Source organism: Blastomyces gilchristii (genome assembly GCF_000003855.2).
Source record: "Blastomyces gilchristii SLH14081 genomic scaffold supercont1.4, whole genome shotgun sequence".
Taxonomy (NCBI): Eukaryota; Fungi; Ascomycota; class Eurotiomycetes; order Onygenales; family Ajellomycetaceae; genus Blastomyces; species Blastomyces gilchristii.
The window spans coordinates 4,398,270-4,412,477 of NW_003101679.1; the positions used below are offsets into that span (position 1 = coordinate 4,398,270).

At 47.9% G+C, this 14,208-nt stretch overlaps 4 protein-coding genes across 8 annotated transcripts; 1 reads left to right on the forward strand and 3 right to left on the reverse strand.

Annotated features, from left to right (window-relative positions):
- Positions 1–5: 5 nt before the first annotated feature.
- BDBG_03119 (deacetylase complex subunit Sds3) lies at positions 6–4,028 on the reverse strand. The gene is made up of 3 exons (XM_002626896.2): positions 2,832–4,028; positions 1,807–2,686; positions 6–1,717 (listed from the first exon to the last, which is right to left on the reverse strand). The coding sequence occupies exons 2-3, from the start codon at positions 2,269–2,271 to the stop codon at positions 626–628; spliced, it is 1,557 nt and encodes a 518-aa protein (XP_002626942.1). The 5' UTR covers positions 2,272–2,686; positions 2,832–4,028; the 3' UTR covers positions 6–625.
- Positions 2,898–5,943, forward strand: BDBG_03120 (methyltransferase). The gene is made up of 3 exons (XM_002626897.2): positions 2,898–3,063; positions 3,141–3,754; positions 3,855–5,943. The coding sequence occupies exon 3, from the start codon at positions 4,525–4,527 to the stop codon at positions 5,401–5,403; it is 879 nt and encodes a 292-aa protein (XP_002626943.1). The 5' UTR covers positions 2,898–3,063; positions 3,141–3,754; positions 3,855–4,524; the 3' UTR covers positions 5,404–5,943.
- A 51-nt stretch (positions 5,944–5,994) lies between these two features.
- BDBG_03121 (uncharacterized protein) lies at positions 5,995–8,627 on the reverse strand (the record flags this gene model as incomplete). Its single annotated transcript, XM_002626898.1, has 4 exons — positions 5,995–7,000; positions 7,080–8,248; positions 8,316–8,498; positions 8,565–8,627. 4 exons carry the CDS (start codon positions 8,625–8,627, stop codon positions 5,995–5,997), a joined length of 2,421 nt encoding a protein of 806 aa, XP_002626944.1.
- Positions 8,628–8,984: 357 nt separating this feature from the next.
- BDBG_03122 lies at positions 8,985–13,764 on the reverse strand (the record flags this gene model as incomplete). Of its 5 annotated transcripts, XM_031721116.1 has the most annotated exons (7): positions 10,379–10,924; positions 11,069–11,795; positions 11,879–11,907; positions 11,985–12,581; positions 12,715–12,858; positions 13,479–13,500; positions 13,575–13,764. In XM_031721116.1, 5 exons carry the CDS (start codon positions 12,724–12,726, stop codon positions 10,658–10,660), a joined length of 1,632 nt encoding a protein of 543 aa, XP_031577549.1. In that variant the 3' UTR covers positions 10,379–10,657. The 5 variants fall into 5 exon arrangements, with proteins under 5 accessions (XP_031577546.1, XP_031577549.1, XP_031577548.1 ...); XM_031721115.1 differs by having other exon boundaries at positions 13,479–13,764; XM_031721117.1 differs by having other exon boundaries at positions 11,985–12,641; positions 13,479–13,764.
- Between the last annotated feature and the right edge of the window lie 444 nt (positions 13,765–14,208).

The following is a 14,208-nucleotide window of genomic DNA, read 5'->3' on the forward strand; positions in this document are numbered from 1 at the left end:
TTTTCATTTTTCTTCCGTTACAGGGTACAGGGTGGGTGGGGTAGGGTAATGCGACTTACTAGGCTACGGTATATATAGGGATTGAATTGAGGCACGAGTATATATCATAGATACCAGAAAAACCAACAGGAAGAAGAAGAAGAAGAAAGAGGTTAAAATAGTTAATATAGAAAAAGTGGCTGCCGACACGAGGAAAACTCAATTGCGCCTTACGGATAGAAATAGAAAGAAAAATAAAATTATATCCCCCGCTTTAAGCCCCATTGGGGGGGAAAACATTGGTTGGATACATATAAAATAAACGCAAACCCAACCCAACCCTATCCAGTTTAATAACGCCAACTTCCTTGGAACGCGAGCGCGAGCGCGAGCTACAGACAGAAAAGAAGAGCAAGAAGTTCCTAGGACCAAGGGCAAAAAAAAAAAAAAAAACGCCTCAATAGTGAGACGGACAGACGGACAGATTTATAGTTACGCGTAATCGGGCTCCCCCGCCGCTGGCGCTTGCAAACACAAAGAAGAACAAGGCCAGGACATAGAACATAGAATACCAATATCAAATAACCGTCCCCCATGTCCAAAGCGTTAGGACCAGGTGGGGTGGGGGGTGGTTTATTGTGATTTGTCACGATTCCTTGCGCGGATACAGTCGAACCAAATGCACGTCCATCTGCGCGGGGAAATCCGGATGCAGCGACCCAAAGCGCTCCGAACTCTCCAGGAAGATCCCATCCACCATCTCCTCGTGTGCATGCTCGTGTTCGTGCGTCGCGTCCACGAGCTCGCTGACAAGGCGCATGTCGATCCAGCCGCGCGGTTTGCTAGCGAGCCGTTCGATGCGCGCGAGATCGTCCTCGATCTCGTCCGGCATGAGCGGCGGCGGTGGCGGCGCTGAGCCGGACCCGTTTGGTCGTGCGTGGTAGTTTCCGAGGATGAAATAGGGTAGGTTGGGCCGGGTGGCGGTCTTGTCTGCCAGATCGCCGAGGAGGGTTAGCCCCGATGTGCCTGTGTTCCGTGTCGAGCGTGTGGCATGGTAGCCTTGGCTGGCTGTTCGTTCCATCTCGAGCGCGGCGCTGGCGTCCTCCTGCCCGCTGCCTCCGTCAGCGCCGGAGCCTGCTAGGTCGTCGCCGTCGGCGGCGTTCTGTCCGTTTGTGGCTGGGGTTGATGCTTGTTTTGCTTTTTTGGAGGCAGCGAGGAAGTGGAGGGCGGCGACGTGCGCGCTGTTGCTGTGCATTGCCAGCTCTTTTTCGGTAAAGAGGGACGATATGTGATAGCTTGCGGCGTTTTGATGCTGTGTCAGTCGCGATTTTGTTCGGTCTGCCGGCGTTGACATGCCACCGTCGCGCGCGGGAGAACCGAAGTCATCCTCCAGTGGGCCTTTTCGTTTCCGCTTATTGGTTGTTTCCGAGCCAATTCCATTTCCCATGTCATCCATATCAACCCTATGGCGCGTGTGGCGGGTTTTTCGGTTGCTCTGCAGCCCCCCAGGACTTGAAGGGTTTGCAATAGAAAATTGATTTGGATGCAAGAGGAGAGCGTTGGTGTCAGCAAGGTCGAGTTGTTCCTTTTCTTTCATTAGTCGGTTTTTCTTTTGTGAAATTGACATAACCAATCGTTCCCTGATTGTCTCCCCTAGTTTGGCGCATTCCTGGTGTGCGAACTGGATTTTGAAGTCATGTTCCCGCTTAATTCGTGAAAATTGGTCGCGATGACGATTCTACGAAATGATGGTTAGATCGAGTCTTCATGTGGAAGAAAAGCATAGAATTGTGAGGAAATAGGAGTGAGTGGGGCACATGCGCCTACCATGAGTACGGCGAGTTCTAAATCCCGCTGCTCTTTCGTTTGATTCATTTCCTGAACAAAGTTGGCATACCATTTGCCCGAAGGAATCGTGTCAGGCACGAGATGCCCAGCCGCGGAGAGCTGTTCAATGAGCTTCGAAATTGTTTCTGGTGAGTCGCTCAGAGGTTCCGTGTCATATAGCTGGGAGCTGGAAATAAGGGTCATTTCATTTTGCAAATCGTGAACTTGTTTGCGGAAATGGTAATCGCGTTCGTTGCTGAATGTTTCGGTGAGGTCATGGACCCTATCTTGTAGGGCACTCCGTCTTTTATCGCGCTTCGAGACAGGTTGAGGGTTGGAGGTGGGAGATCTCGAACGGTTTCGAGCGTTGGAGGTCATCATGTGCGACTGGGTTGCGCCCATCCCGTGAAACGGGCCGGCTGCGGTGTTTGGGGAAACTGGAGGCGGGGAATAAGCCATCGGCATGGTATGGCTCTGAATCCGAAGATTTATTTTACTTTAGTAGACTATGAGGCTCCGTTGGAGACGGTATAGGAGACAGTTTGAAGTGGTAATCGATATCGAGGTCACGGCGAGGATACTTAAATGGGATTTTTTTGGGAGTGATAACGAAGGACCACGCCAAGGCGAGATTCCAGCTGTACCGCAAGGCAATGGAGAATAGTGGTCGGCCAGAAAGTGAAAGCACACAGCTATTCGGATATGACTATCGAATACTGCAGGCACGGAATATCAAAGTAGAATCAAAAGCACCATAATACCGGGGTCAAAGGTAGGGACACTTTTCGACCGTGCTTGGCGATAGGATGTAGCGCATGGATCGATGGGAGTTTGACGGTGTGCCGTAGGAAGACCAAATAATCATAGAATATAAAAAAATCTATTGATGCAAAACTGTTAGGAGGTATATGCATGAAATGGAATAGGAAAAAGTAGTGACAAGGAAAAGAAGATATTGGGCGGATGAGGCAAGACAGGAAATCAATTTCTGGTGGAAGTTTATTTACAAGACAAACAAAACAAACCTGTGACAGTGGCAGAACCTCGGAGCCCTGGAGACCGCTTTTGCTGCGACAAGCCTCCAGTATGAGCCGTATGATACCAGGGAAGAATTGAAGGCGAGTGCAGCTGTGAGGGAGATGTAGGGGTCTTGTCGAGATACCACTGATACTGGATATGCTCGTGGGGCAGAGGTTGTTATGTTTCAACGGAGGCGGCAGCTTTGCGTATGTCTTTACGGAGGAGGTCTAGGAAGAGGTGAGATCGGATCAACGCTGGCGCTCTTCCAAGGGGTATAGAAATGATGTAGCGATTGTTAGCTAATTCGCTAATAGATATTAGATATTGAATGAAGGTTTATGGATTGCTGAGGCCTGTGGACGGAGACGGCAATTGGAGTGAGTAGCCCAAACAGAGCTGCGTTCGAGCGCCAAGCGATTCTGAGGACAGGTTTTCGGGGTCGAGGCCGGAGGGAAGCGAGGATAGAAGCAAAGTAATATTGGAAAGGAGTAGAGATCGGATACAGCAGGGATGTGTCCAAATCTAAGAGTGGTGGGATTGTTCAGGTCCAACGCATGTTGTGGCTGCTGCCCGCTGCCATACACGGAGTAGATGACCTCAGACGAACGGACAGGGAATTATATCACGTGATTATATGCCTGGCGATGCTCCCGAGGTCTTTTAGCTATAAGCGGTCTAGCGCCAAATACGCCATTAGTCAGCCGCATCCGGAGCTCGGATTTCGGCCGATCCGCGAGATATGAGACCACAGAGACATCGAAACATCAAAGCAACGCAACGCACAATGAGAGCGGAATAACACTCTAGGCTCGCAGGTTGTACTGCAACTCCTCCGATCTCTCCGGCGTTAATTCTAAAATCTGCTGAAAACGACACAACTGCTTGGTGCAGGTTGATAACCAACAGTTGAGAGCAAGGTTCACTGGCAGTACGTTTCTCGGCCTACTGCCTACTTTGTTGCTGTATCTCCAGAGCTCTATGCAAAGGCCTTCAAGAAGTTGCCAATAATAACCCATTGTGTGTGTAAGATGAGGGGCAATTAATTGCAAATCATCTATAGATGACGTGAAGTGTTCAATCTTCAACGACTCAGCGTGCACCAGACTGGTGATATGTATCCGACGAATGCATGATTTGCAATCGCATTCTTCATTCTCCCATTGCACCATTCAGGCGTTATCTTATACCATAGCAGGGTATTTACGAATAAAGAAACAGGTCTCCAAAGGTATGACGCTCCCCTGACTAACCGAAGATATCGGCCTTTTCCCCGCAGCACTTTTTGGGGGATTGCAGAGTAGCGACGTGATGGCTAGTTAGCGGTGCATGGCTTAGTAATGTTCCGGGAGGGAGGGGGTTGACGAGACCAATCCGTGAACACCTGAACAGATCTCCATCTACCGTCCATAAGAAACACTATTTTTGATTTCAAACCCAGGCCCATGATATACGAGCCGGGATGTGGATTTCGATAGCTCCCTCACGTGCCTCCTAGCATGTGGACCACTCAATATAAATACTTCGTCCTCCCATATCAAGGGAACAGGAATTTATATCGAAATCATCAAATCCTTCCGTCTATAGTTTCACTACCATAGCACTTGCCAACTGGAATAATCTCCAAACTACTATAACCTACCATCAATTGTGTATCTTACATCCTCCTGTCTCTCGATATTAATTCCTGTTTGTCAGAAAATGTCGTCGACAACAACAACTACTACCAGCCCTTCTTCAACCCACCTTTCTGGCTCCAACCAGGATGCTACCTACATCCCCCGCGGACCAGTGGAAGCTCAGATATACTATTTCAAGCCTCCTAGTGACGGAGCTCGTCCCTATCAATATGTCGAGCCTCCTCCAGGGGAACAAAACCGCAACTACAGTGACACGCCGCACTCAGTTACCATAACTGACATTCGAAACAACGAATCTCAATTCACTCTGGACCGCGACGCCTTCCAGACTATTGAAAACGTCCCCTCCGCAGCAGAGCCCTCTTTCACCGACGAAGAGAACATAAAGTCAGTCTACTACCCCGAAGTCGAGAAGCTGATTTTCGACAAGGTCCCAGGCGCAAAGCGCGTTTTTACCTTTGACCACACAATCCGCCGCTCCCACGCGGGTGCCAGCCGTGGGCCAGTTTTGCTAGCACACGTAGACCAAACTCCCGCTTCGACAGCATCGCGCGTTAGGCACCACCTCCCAGACGAGGCCGAGCAGCTGCTCAAGGGCCGCTATCGGATCATCAATGTATGGCGCCCATTGAATGGCCCCGTGCAAGCATCTCCTCTCGCCTTTGCAGCGGCAACATCAGTGCGCGACGAGGATGTTGTGCCTGTTGAATTCCGGTATCCGCACCGCAATGGTGAAACTGCTGCCGTTCGGTATAACGAGGGCCAGAAATGGTATTATTGGTCGGGCATGACCAATGATGAGAGGCTGCTGCTGAAATGCGCGGATTCAGCCGATGTTGCGGGGAAGCGGGTGCCACATACTGCCTTTGTTGATTCTAGGACACCGGCTGGCGCGCCTGGGAGGGAAAGCATTGAAGTGAGGACTTTGGTGTTTGGATAGAATAAAAGGTGGGGGGAGGGGGAAGCAGAGTGAATTTATGATTTGATTTTATTGATTATGGAACGAAACTACGCTGGATATTTAGCTCTGTTGACTGGGTTTTATTATTATTATTGTTGTTTTAGTCATTACGCGCAAATGAGGCGCAAAACGAGTGTTTTACATCTCCGTACAATAATAATACATAACATTATGTTAATCATCGATTCTAGTCACTTTTTGTCTTCTTCCAGAGTCTCCTCATCTGGAGTTGCTAAACAAAAAAAATAAAAAATAAAAAAATAAAAATAAAAATAAACTCTTCGAGGGGAACCAAAGACATAGACCAGACAGATATGTTTTATGTATTATATAAAGAAAACCTTTTGTTATCTGGTCGGGAGAAGAAACCATTTTGAAAAGGACAATTGATGCCCGCATAGATGCAACTGGAAAGGAGAAAGAGAAAAGAAAAACAAGAAACCTATTTAACCATATGTATGTATAACAAAGAAAATATCCGATAAATAGTGAAGGAGCAAATGAGAGAGAGGAATAAAGATGGCAAATGACTTAGATAATGGGCGGGTTAGCTCTTTACTCTATCTATAACTACTGCAAAACGCACATAGCAATGGTGACGGCAGAAAGGATCCACAGGGTAGAGGGAATGGACAAGGAGAAAGCATCTCCAGTTCCGGTGTAAGGATTGAGAGTTTCACTGCCGGTTGGCGAGACCGGAAGAGTGGCGAGGGTTGAAGGCTGGTTGGCTGTCGGGTATGAGGATGGGCCGTATGTCGGAACCTCTGCAGGGAGTGCCGTGGTGCCTGGAACAAGCCCGACATTGACACCAGTGGTTGCACCAGATACAGTTTCCGTGACGAATTGTACCTGTGGGACAGTGACTATGGTGGTGCGGGTGGTAGGCTCCGATCCGGAGACTGTTATCACTTGAGAGACGGTAATTGTGGTGCATGGGGGCTGGGGTGGAGGGGTAACGATAGCTGGGCCGCCGGTTTGAGCTGCGGGGGGTGTTGGAGCAGGTGGTGGGGTTAGAGTAATTGTTGACGGGATCGCGGTGATGATCCCAGGGTTTTTCGGGACGTCTGCAGCGCAGATGCCAGTGAAATAGGAGAGAGCGGATTGGATTTCATCGTCAGAAGCACCCCAGGACTGGATACATGCGATTACCGCGGATGTGAATTCGGAGGAAGGACAGAAACAGCTAATATCACTGTTCGAGCTACACTTTGGAACCAAGTTGAGCCAGGTGTTTAGACACTGTGGGACGACTTTGGGGCATGGAGCTTCGATGGGAATAGCTGGTGGCAGAGCAGGAGTTGAAGGGCTAGGTGAATCTGTAACTGGGGCTGCTGACGAAGGGCGAGGTGTTACTGCTCCTGATGGAGCTGAGTATGTGATCGGAGGTGGCGGCTGTGAACCAGCTGGATAGGAAGTATCGGGTTGGCCCAGGTGTGTAGGAACTGGACATCCCGGACACACGGTACCGGTGGTGGTCACTGTAATAGTAGAAACTGTATTAGAAGTAATTGTTATTTCGGCGGTACCAGAGGTGATGGTTTCTGTGACTGGGCAAGTAGTAATGGTGGTATATGTACTAGAAGTATTGCATTGGTTAGCATCCCTGGTTCTAAATTTCCAGAGTATGAATACAGTGAAGCCAAGGCTATACTAACATTTCCGTGATAGCCGAGTCTGACGGAGGGGTTTGCGTGACTGCTGACCCATTGGAAGCAGGTGGTGTTGCCGTTGATTCGCCGATAGGAGGACTAGTTGAATCTGCAGGGCTCGTAGGAGTTGGATATGCTGGGGTTAAGCTAGTAGGGAATGAGCCTGTAATGACTGGATCGGGCGAAGTTGGCGTGATAGTTATTGGGAGTGTGGTTGAGATAGCGATTGTTGTAGTGATAACTTCAGTAGAATCGGTAGGACATGAACTGACTTCTGGAGCACAGCTAGTAACAACAAGCATGGATGTGGTAAAAAATGTTGAGGTGGAGTAAGATACAACCTCTGTTGGAGTTGGGGTTGTTCCCGGAGGAGTGACGACAGGAGGAGCAGTTCCAGGCGAATTCGCTTCTGAGGGAGTGCTTCTCGAAGGTGAGACTTCTGAAGGGCTCGTCCCCGGAGGTGTCGTTTCTGAAGGAGTTCCCGGAGTACTTCCCGGAGGATATGATTCTGACGGGTTCCCTGGAGTAACTCCCGGAGAGTATGTTTCAGATTGACTTGCCGGAGGAGTGCCCGAGGGATATGGCTCTGAGGGTTTTCCCGGGGTAGCTCCTGGAGGGTATGTTTCAGATGGCGTTCCCGGAGTCGTTCCCGGAGGATACGTTTCTGAAGGCGTTTGTGGCGGAGTTCCCGTAGGATACGATTCGGAAGGTATAGTTACAATATTTGATTCCGAAAGCTGGGAAGTCGGGGTCAAAGACATAGGATATGACTGGCTTTCCGACTCAGAGGCTGGCGGGGAACTAACTGGGTACGACGAAATTTCGTCTGTGGGAGTCACTACGGGCTTGCTGGGGATTTCCGGGGGTCCGCAGTCGAAGGTGATTTTGTGAATTGCGAAACCACAATCATCCAGCTCGCTGTACTTAGGGAGGCTGAATTTGACCGACACTGCGCCTCCGCATTGTGTGTTCGGCACCTCAGAGCCACCCTTTGAACAGAGGGTGGTATGTTTGCAGGTCGAGCCATCCGGCATGGTATACACGAAGCCGATGTCTGTGTCCTCATCGACTGTGATCTGGAACGAAGTGATTGAGAAACCGTTGGACTTCCGGTGGGAGATTTCCGGGCTGCCATCTGTGAGGCCCCTTAACAGTTTGCCTTCAATGCATTTGCTCTATAAATTGGTGTTAGAAGTAGGCTCAATATCGTCAACGTTGGCATGTTAGGAGTGGGAATGGTACCTGGAAGTTACTCTGAGGTGGCTTTCGCTCACCGCACGTGAATCCCGAGAAGTCAAAGTCACCGAATGAAGAGAAAGATCCAAGTCCAAGGCCCGTCCAGTCGAATCCGGACTTCTGGTTGTCTGAGCATTTGTTGTCACAGTTCGATGGGCTCGGGAAGTATTTATTTGTGCCCCAAAATAACTATGCATAGTTGTTAGCTGCTGATATAGGGAATGATTTAGTAGGTTAAAGGTAAATAAAGCCTACCGTTCCACTTGCTTGCTGAACTACCGCCGCAACAATCACCACTACACTCAGTGCAGTTCTCATGATGAAAGCGGTACCTTAAACCAAAAGAAAATGGAGTTTAATGCGATATTAAAAGAGAAAAGGCAAATGAAAACTATATATATCGTGACTAGCAGCGATTTTTTGAAGCGAAAGAGTCGAGGCCAGCGAGTGACAGGTCAATATAACAAAAGTATGACAGGTATCAACGAGATGCAGAAGCACATGAACGAGTGGTGCCAATGCTCCAAAGACAACCACCAAGCAAAGAGGGAAAAAAACTGTCAAAAGAAGAAGTGAATGTGGTAAAACAAAAAGAAAACAGGTCAGAGTTGAAAGGGCATTGCAAGTATTAATAAATACATGATCTTTCTCCTGTTTCGAAAAAAAAAAAAAAAAAAAAAAAAAAAAAAAAAAAAAACCGGAACTCTGCTCTTCCGCCGATAACTAGGGACCAGGCGCCGGGCTTTAGACAAAATAACCCAAATAGAAACTGAAAGTTTCCCTTGGCTAGGCGTTTAGCTTGAAGACAGCTGTTTGCTGTTTCATTATTTTAGTTCACTCATGCTGATTTTCCAGTCTTGCGGTTGCCAGGTCAAACCTCGCTGGCTCTTGGTTCCTTTGGGCGCGAAACTTCCCTTCTTCGGAAGCCTGAGAAAGAGAGATGAAACGAGAGGTAGAAAGTTAATCTACCAATAAAACATCCTTTTAGCCTGAAAACATATAGCTAGAGCTAGTTAGCGTTGCGAGAAACATCTCTCTTCCTCTTTTCCCCTCAGAGAGGAGTAGCATGTTGACAGTTCAAGATCGAAACGCCGGTAATTGACTGGTCAATGGACATTACGAAGCTGCCAGAGGTTGTCGGCAAGGATGCGCCGAGATCCTGTGCCTGATTTGACTGGTGCCTGGTGGAACCCGGAAACCCGCTGCGATCGCCAAGCTGTCTAGCTTGCTGGTAGAATCGGCACGTCGTCGCCGTATTTTCTCTGTGTTTGGCTGGAAGAGCTCCATTTCGAGGAGGCTTATTTTTGCGTGTTGCATCTGGCCCCTTCCAGAGTCACTGGACTCGCTGGCTTTCTCGCTTGCCCTCTCAAACGCCTAGGAAAACCTTAACCGCCTGCAGGTACGCGGCGTGAAGATTCGTGTCGCAACCTTGGCCATCTGCACGACATTAGCTAGTAGGCTGGTGGCTTGATCATAATAGAAGTATTATTAGAACGCCGGCGATCTTGTGGAAGTTCTTGTTGATTGATCTCCCATGGCGCTTAGCAGGATCAGGCATGGGCGTCATCTCTGAGCCCAGGAACGGGTTTCCCAGATGAGTTGTAATAGAGGCGTAGGAAAATCGAATACAAATCCTCCTATTTATGAAAAGCTCGTTAGCTGTAGGATCCTCCTTTACGAGTGCCTGATGAAACCGCGAAGCTCTAAATGTAGTTAGTTCATCGAGTGTTGTGCGGTGTGGAGACTGGCGATCGGGGCTGCAACTCAGACTGTTTGAGCCCCTCGTTGCGGGCGCCGACGAACCAGAACAGAGCATGAGAGTTTCTCGACTTGAAACAGCCACGCAGTCTAGAGCTGGATTTGCTGTCCTCACAGATGAGACTGGTCGCTGGGTTAGTTAAGCCATGCAAGCTGCTTTCGAAGGGGTAGTTAGTGGTGGAAGAACCTAGGATGGAGTTAAAACTGGGAAGCTGGCTAAAGCCTATCGTTACGCTGGCGAGTCTTTTGTTGGAATTAAGTTACCTAGAATAGCGCCAGTACAGATTCGTCCAAAAATGAGAATTTAAGTGGGAGAGACTATGGAGGTTCCTCATTCACAACTTTAAAGGCATTTATTCTTAGCAAGCAAGAATAACATCTAGCGACAAATGTATGTGGTAGTTATGTGCAGCGAACGGTCAATCATGTTCCCACTATACACCTACAAGAATAGACACAGCAAGTTTATAAACAATAATAAAATCCAACACTGAACCAAAAACCAAACAAAGCAGACTCAACAGGATATCAACAGAGTAAATCGAAAAAGTATTATCCATAAGATCATTAATGTTATTTCCCCAACTTACTTACATCTCCATCAACTTCCACCCCCACTGTGCCCTCAAATATGTCACATACCCAATAGTTCCCATCGCAGCTGTGGTGACTGTAGCCCCAGCCAAACCCAAGAAACCCAGCAGCTCGATACCAAAGTTTTGCTTTATACGCTCGACCTTCCCGCCCTGTTCCGTCGTCAGATCGTAACCGGGCACGTATTTGAAGTCGAACTTGGTTTCCTCGCCAAGTCCGATCTTCTCGTCGAGAATGATCTTCCAGAAATGGCGGCGCATTCTCTAGACATTTGTGTTTACCGAACATTAGTAATGGCGTGGGATTTGATGAAAATCTAGGTTTTGATTTGATTTTGTTTCGGGGTGTGATAGATAAAGTGAATCAGGGAAAGAAAGCAAAGATAAATGCAACGGGGCGGTACTTACGGCAATGTGTCTTCTATCCAAATAGAGGAAGGTCCTTTGGACATAGCACCACAAACTGACAAAAATACAATACCCAAGTACCAACCCATAGTAGTAGTATCCCGGTGTTCCAATACCAAGCCTATCAGAAAGCTCCTTACCATTTAGCCAGCGAGCAGTAGCTTCCAAGAACCCACGGCTTCCCCATGCAGGAGGTGTATTTTCCAGACTGGTGATGATATTGTTCGCCAAGATCTTACTCATCTCGGTCGGGTTGACTTCATACACAAGGATGGATTCCATCATTTTCCGTGCTTTTTCAGGTGACTCAAATGGCTTAGTTGGCGTACCAAGGTAGTAAGCCACCAGACGCCAAAAAGCAATATAATCGAGGATTTCTTGTTCGCGGAGGAAAATGCCCTGGCGCGGTAAGCTGAGCCAGACCAGGAGGGTGGAAAACGACCCGATCGTGCTGATGCAATCCAGGTCGTTGACTGGGACGCCGAACCTCTCCACACTATAATAATCTGGTCTTGTTTTGGCCAGGTTGAGGATGCGCGCTCGGACAGCTGCATGGAGCAACCGAACTCTTACTGCGGAAGCAAAGCCGTCTCCTCCTGGCTGGATATTCTTGAGGGACATGGTGACTTGGAAAACAAACTGAGTCGTCTCGAACATCCGGTGCCGGGCAATTTTTGCTGAAAACCCCCCCGTGCGAGCAAGGGTTTCAACGATGCGTCCAGCACCCCTGATCACATTTCAATGTTAGCAAAAAGGGACATTTATAAAGAGGCATTTAATAATTGATGCGCTGGCGAAGAGGAAACATACATTCCTCCTAGCAGACTCTCGAATCCAAGCTGAGATGAAAAGCAACGGACATTGTAAGCCTTTTTTCCTCCCATTGTTCATCACAGAGAGGATCTCTCCAACTTACCGCATTCAGAGCTGGGATACCATATCGGTAGAACACCTCCTGGCCCCTCTCGATCTGGTCCCAGTCCACCCAGTCGGGAACAGTATTCACTTGATTCCACAATTCTGCTAATTTATCGTCCTTATCCGCATTATCTCGTAGGAGCAGATAGAGATCTCTCTTTGGTTTCTCCTTTCCAGTCTTGCTGTTCTGGGCCCCTCTATCGGTCGTTCGAGGTAGGGCTTTTTGTGGGGGTGGCGAGATCTCATTTAGTCGCGTAAGACACTCATCGGCTAATCTGTCATAGGAATGCTTCATGGGCTCCATCTGCTCCCCCGACAAATGTTCGGGGGTCCATTGAAAACTGTAGCCCCATGCTGTTCTGGTGTTTTCGTCTGATCTCCGGAACAGGTTTGGTATAGCCATCTTTCGGAAAGGTATCTTTGCTAAAAGGGAAGAGAATGAAAATAATCGCAACTTATGTCCAAGAAATATGGTGTTGAAGATTTCAAAAAAATGGAACAAGATGTATATGGCTCTGTTACTTATAAGGTATATATGTAGATGTTGTCCGATACCATGATTCCCAACTGTGGCTCCCCTATCCGAGGCTCCTGACTTTATATGCCAGGACAAGCCAACGCAATGTCAGCCAGCGGTAACAACTGGAGATCTGTTCTTCTCCGCAAATAAGGCAACCATCAAGCCAAAAAAAGAAAGGGAAAAAAAAATCATACGATGCGATACATACCAGTTCCGCCATTGATCGTGTATAGGAAACCCCCCAAAATGCACAAAAATTGGATTGTTTTCACGGCGGGGTCGTAGGGGGAACGGATCCACTCCACACGCCGATACCAAGCCGAGGGCAGCGACGGCGCATATCCATGTCAACCTGCAGTTTTTATGTGTGGGTTTGAATCTGTCAGACAGATGTGGATCACGCATGTGCTACCGAGGAGAGCAACGGATAGAATATTGTTTTTTCCCCCATAATGACATCAAACAAAGTAACAAATGAAGCAACGAAGCAACGAAGGAATGACTTGGGATAAGTGAGAATATTGGTGTGAAGCGGGTTCTGGGTACCACTTCGAGCATGTGAGAGAAAACTCATGTAACTAGTGAATTATTGAGCAAAAATTTCTTTGCGTAATAATAATTATTTTGGGGCGTGGTTCTTCACTCAGGGCGAAAGATCCACAATTTCTTGGAAGCAAAGCCTCAGCCATAAAGCTCAGAAACAAAACACATCAAGAAAGTGGAGGATATCTTGAAGAGTAGAGCCAAGGTTTGCTGGCAACGGGCTTCGACGAATATATCAAATGTGCATCGGTGCAAATGTCGTGGACCAAATCAGTATTATTGAGATGGAGGGGGGACGCAATGATGATATCAAAAAAGGCCCGTTGCATCAAAACAGCATCGCATATCCGTATATTCTGGGCGCATCTCCGCATGGGCAATGGCATCAAAAACCCAAGATTCAAAACTATCACTTATTTCTTACCATACCTAAGGGGAAAAGCTGAAGTTGCTTGTACACACATATACCCGTTATTCATTCTCGTTCCTCATGTCTTTCTCCCAATTCTCCGTCATTCACCTCACCTGTCTTGTTTAGTGCCTTCCGGCTTTGCCGCTCATCTTTCTTTCATGCATAGTATCTATAAAAAATTGAAAACAAAAGAAAACAAAAGGTAACAGATTTCTCAGCCAGATCTGAACAAACGGCACCCCAGCTCCCAAGACAAGAGACGAATTAAGCAAAGAGGATCAGGCTAACTAACCTCGAGCCCGCGATAGGTAGAGTCAAACCCAACTGACGTTGAATTTAGCATCAAATGGACGAACCTTAATATCACGTGATTTTCTTTCGCCGCGGTGGAATGGGCCCAGATCGCTTCTCCGGGCCGAGGGTATCCCGGATTAGTGCGGACCGGGATTCAAAACGGGCGTATATGAAGTCATGAGAGCCCTATGAGGAATCAGAAATAATGGAGAGTACATACATCCTTATCTCCGATTGATAACGGAGGATATCAAAGAATTCATATATAGAACTTGCTGGCTAAACCTATTTCCTCCCCTTATTTTCCCCCCTTATTTTCCCCCTTGGACTCGACCAGAGCCGCCTTCTAGAGCACTCATTTTATCGTACTTTTGAAGAAGGGCGGAGGGAGTCCAGGAGAGGACGGTAGGTAACTAACAGACACGAAAGAAAGAACAAGAACTCACATGAAGA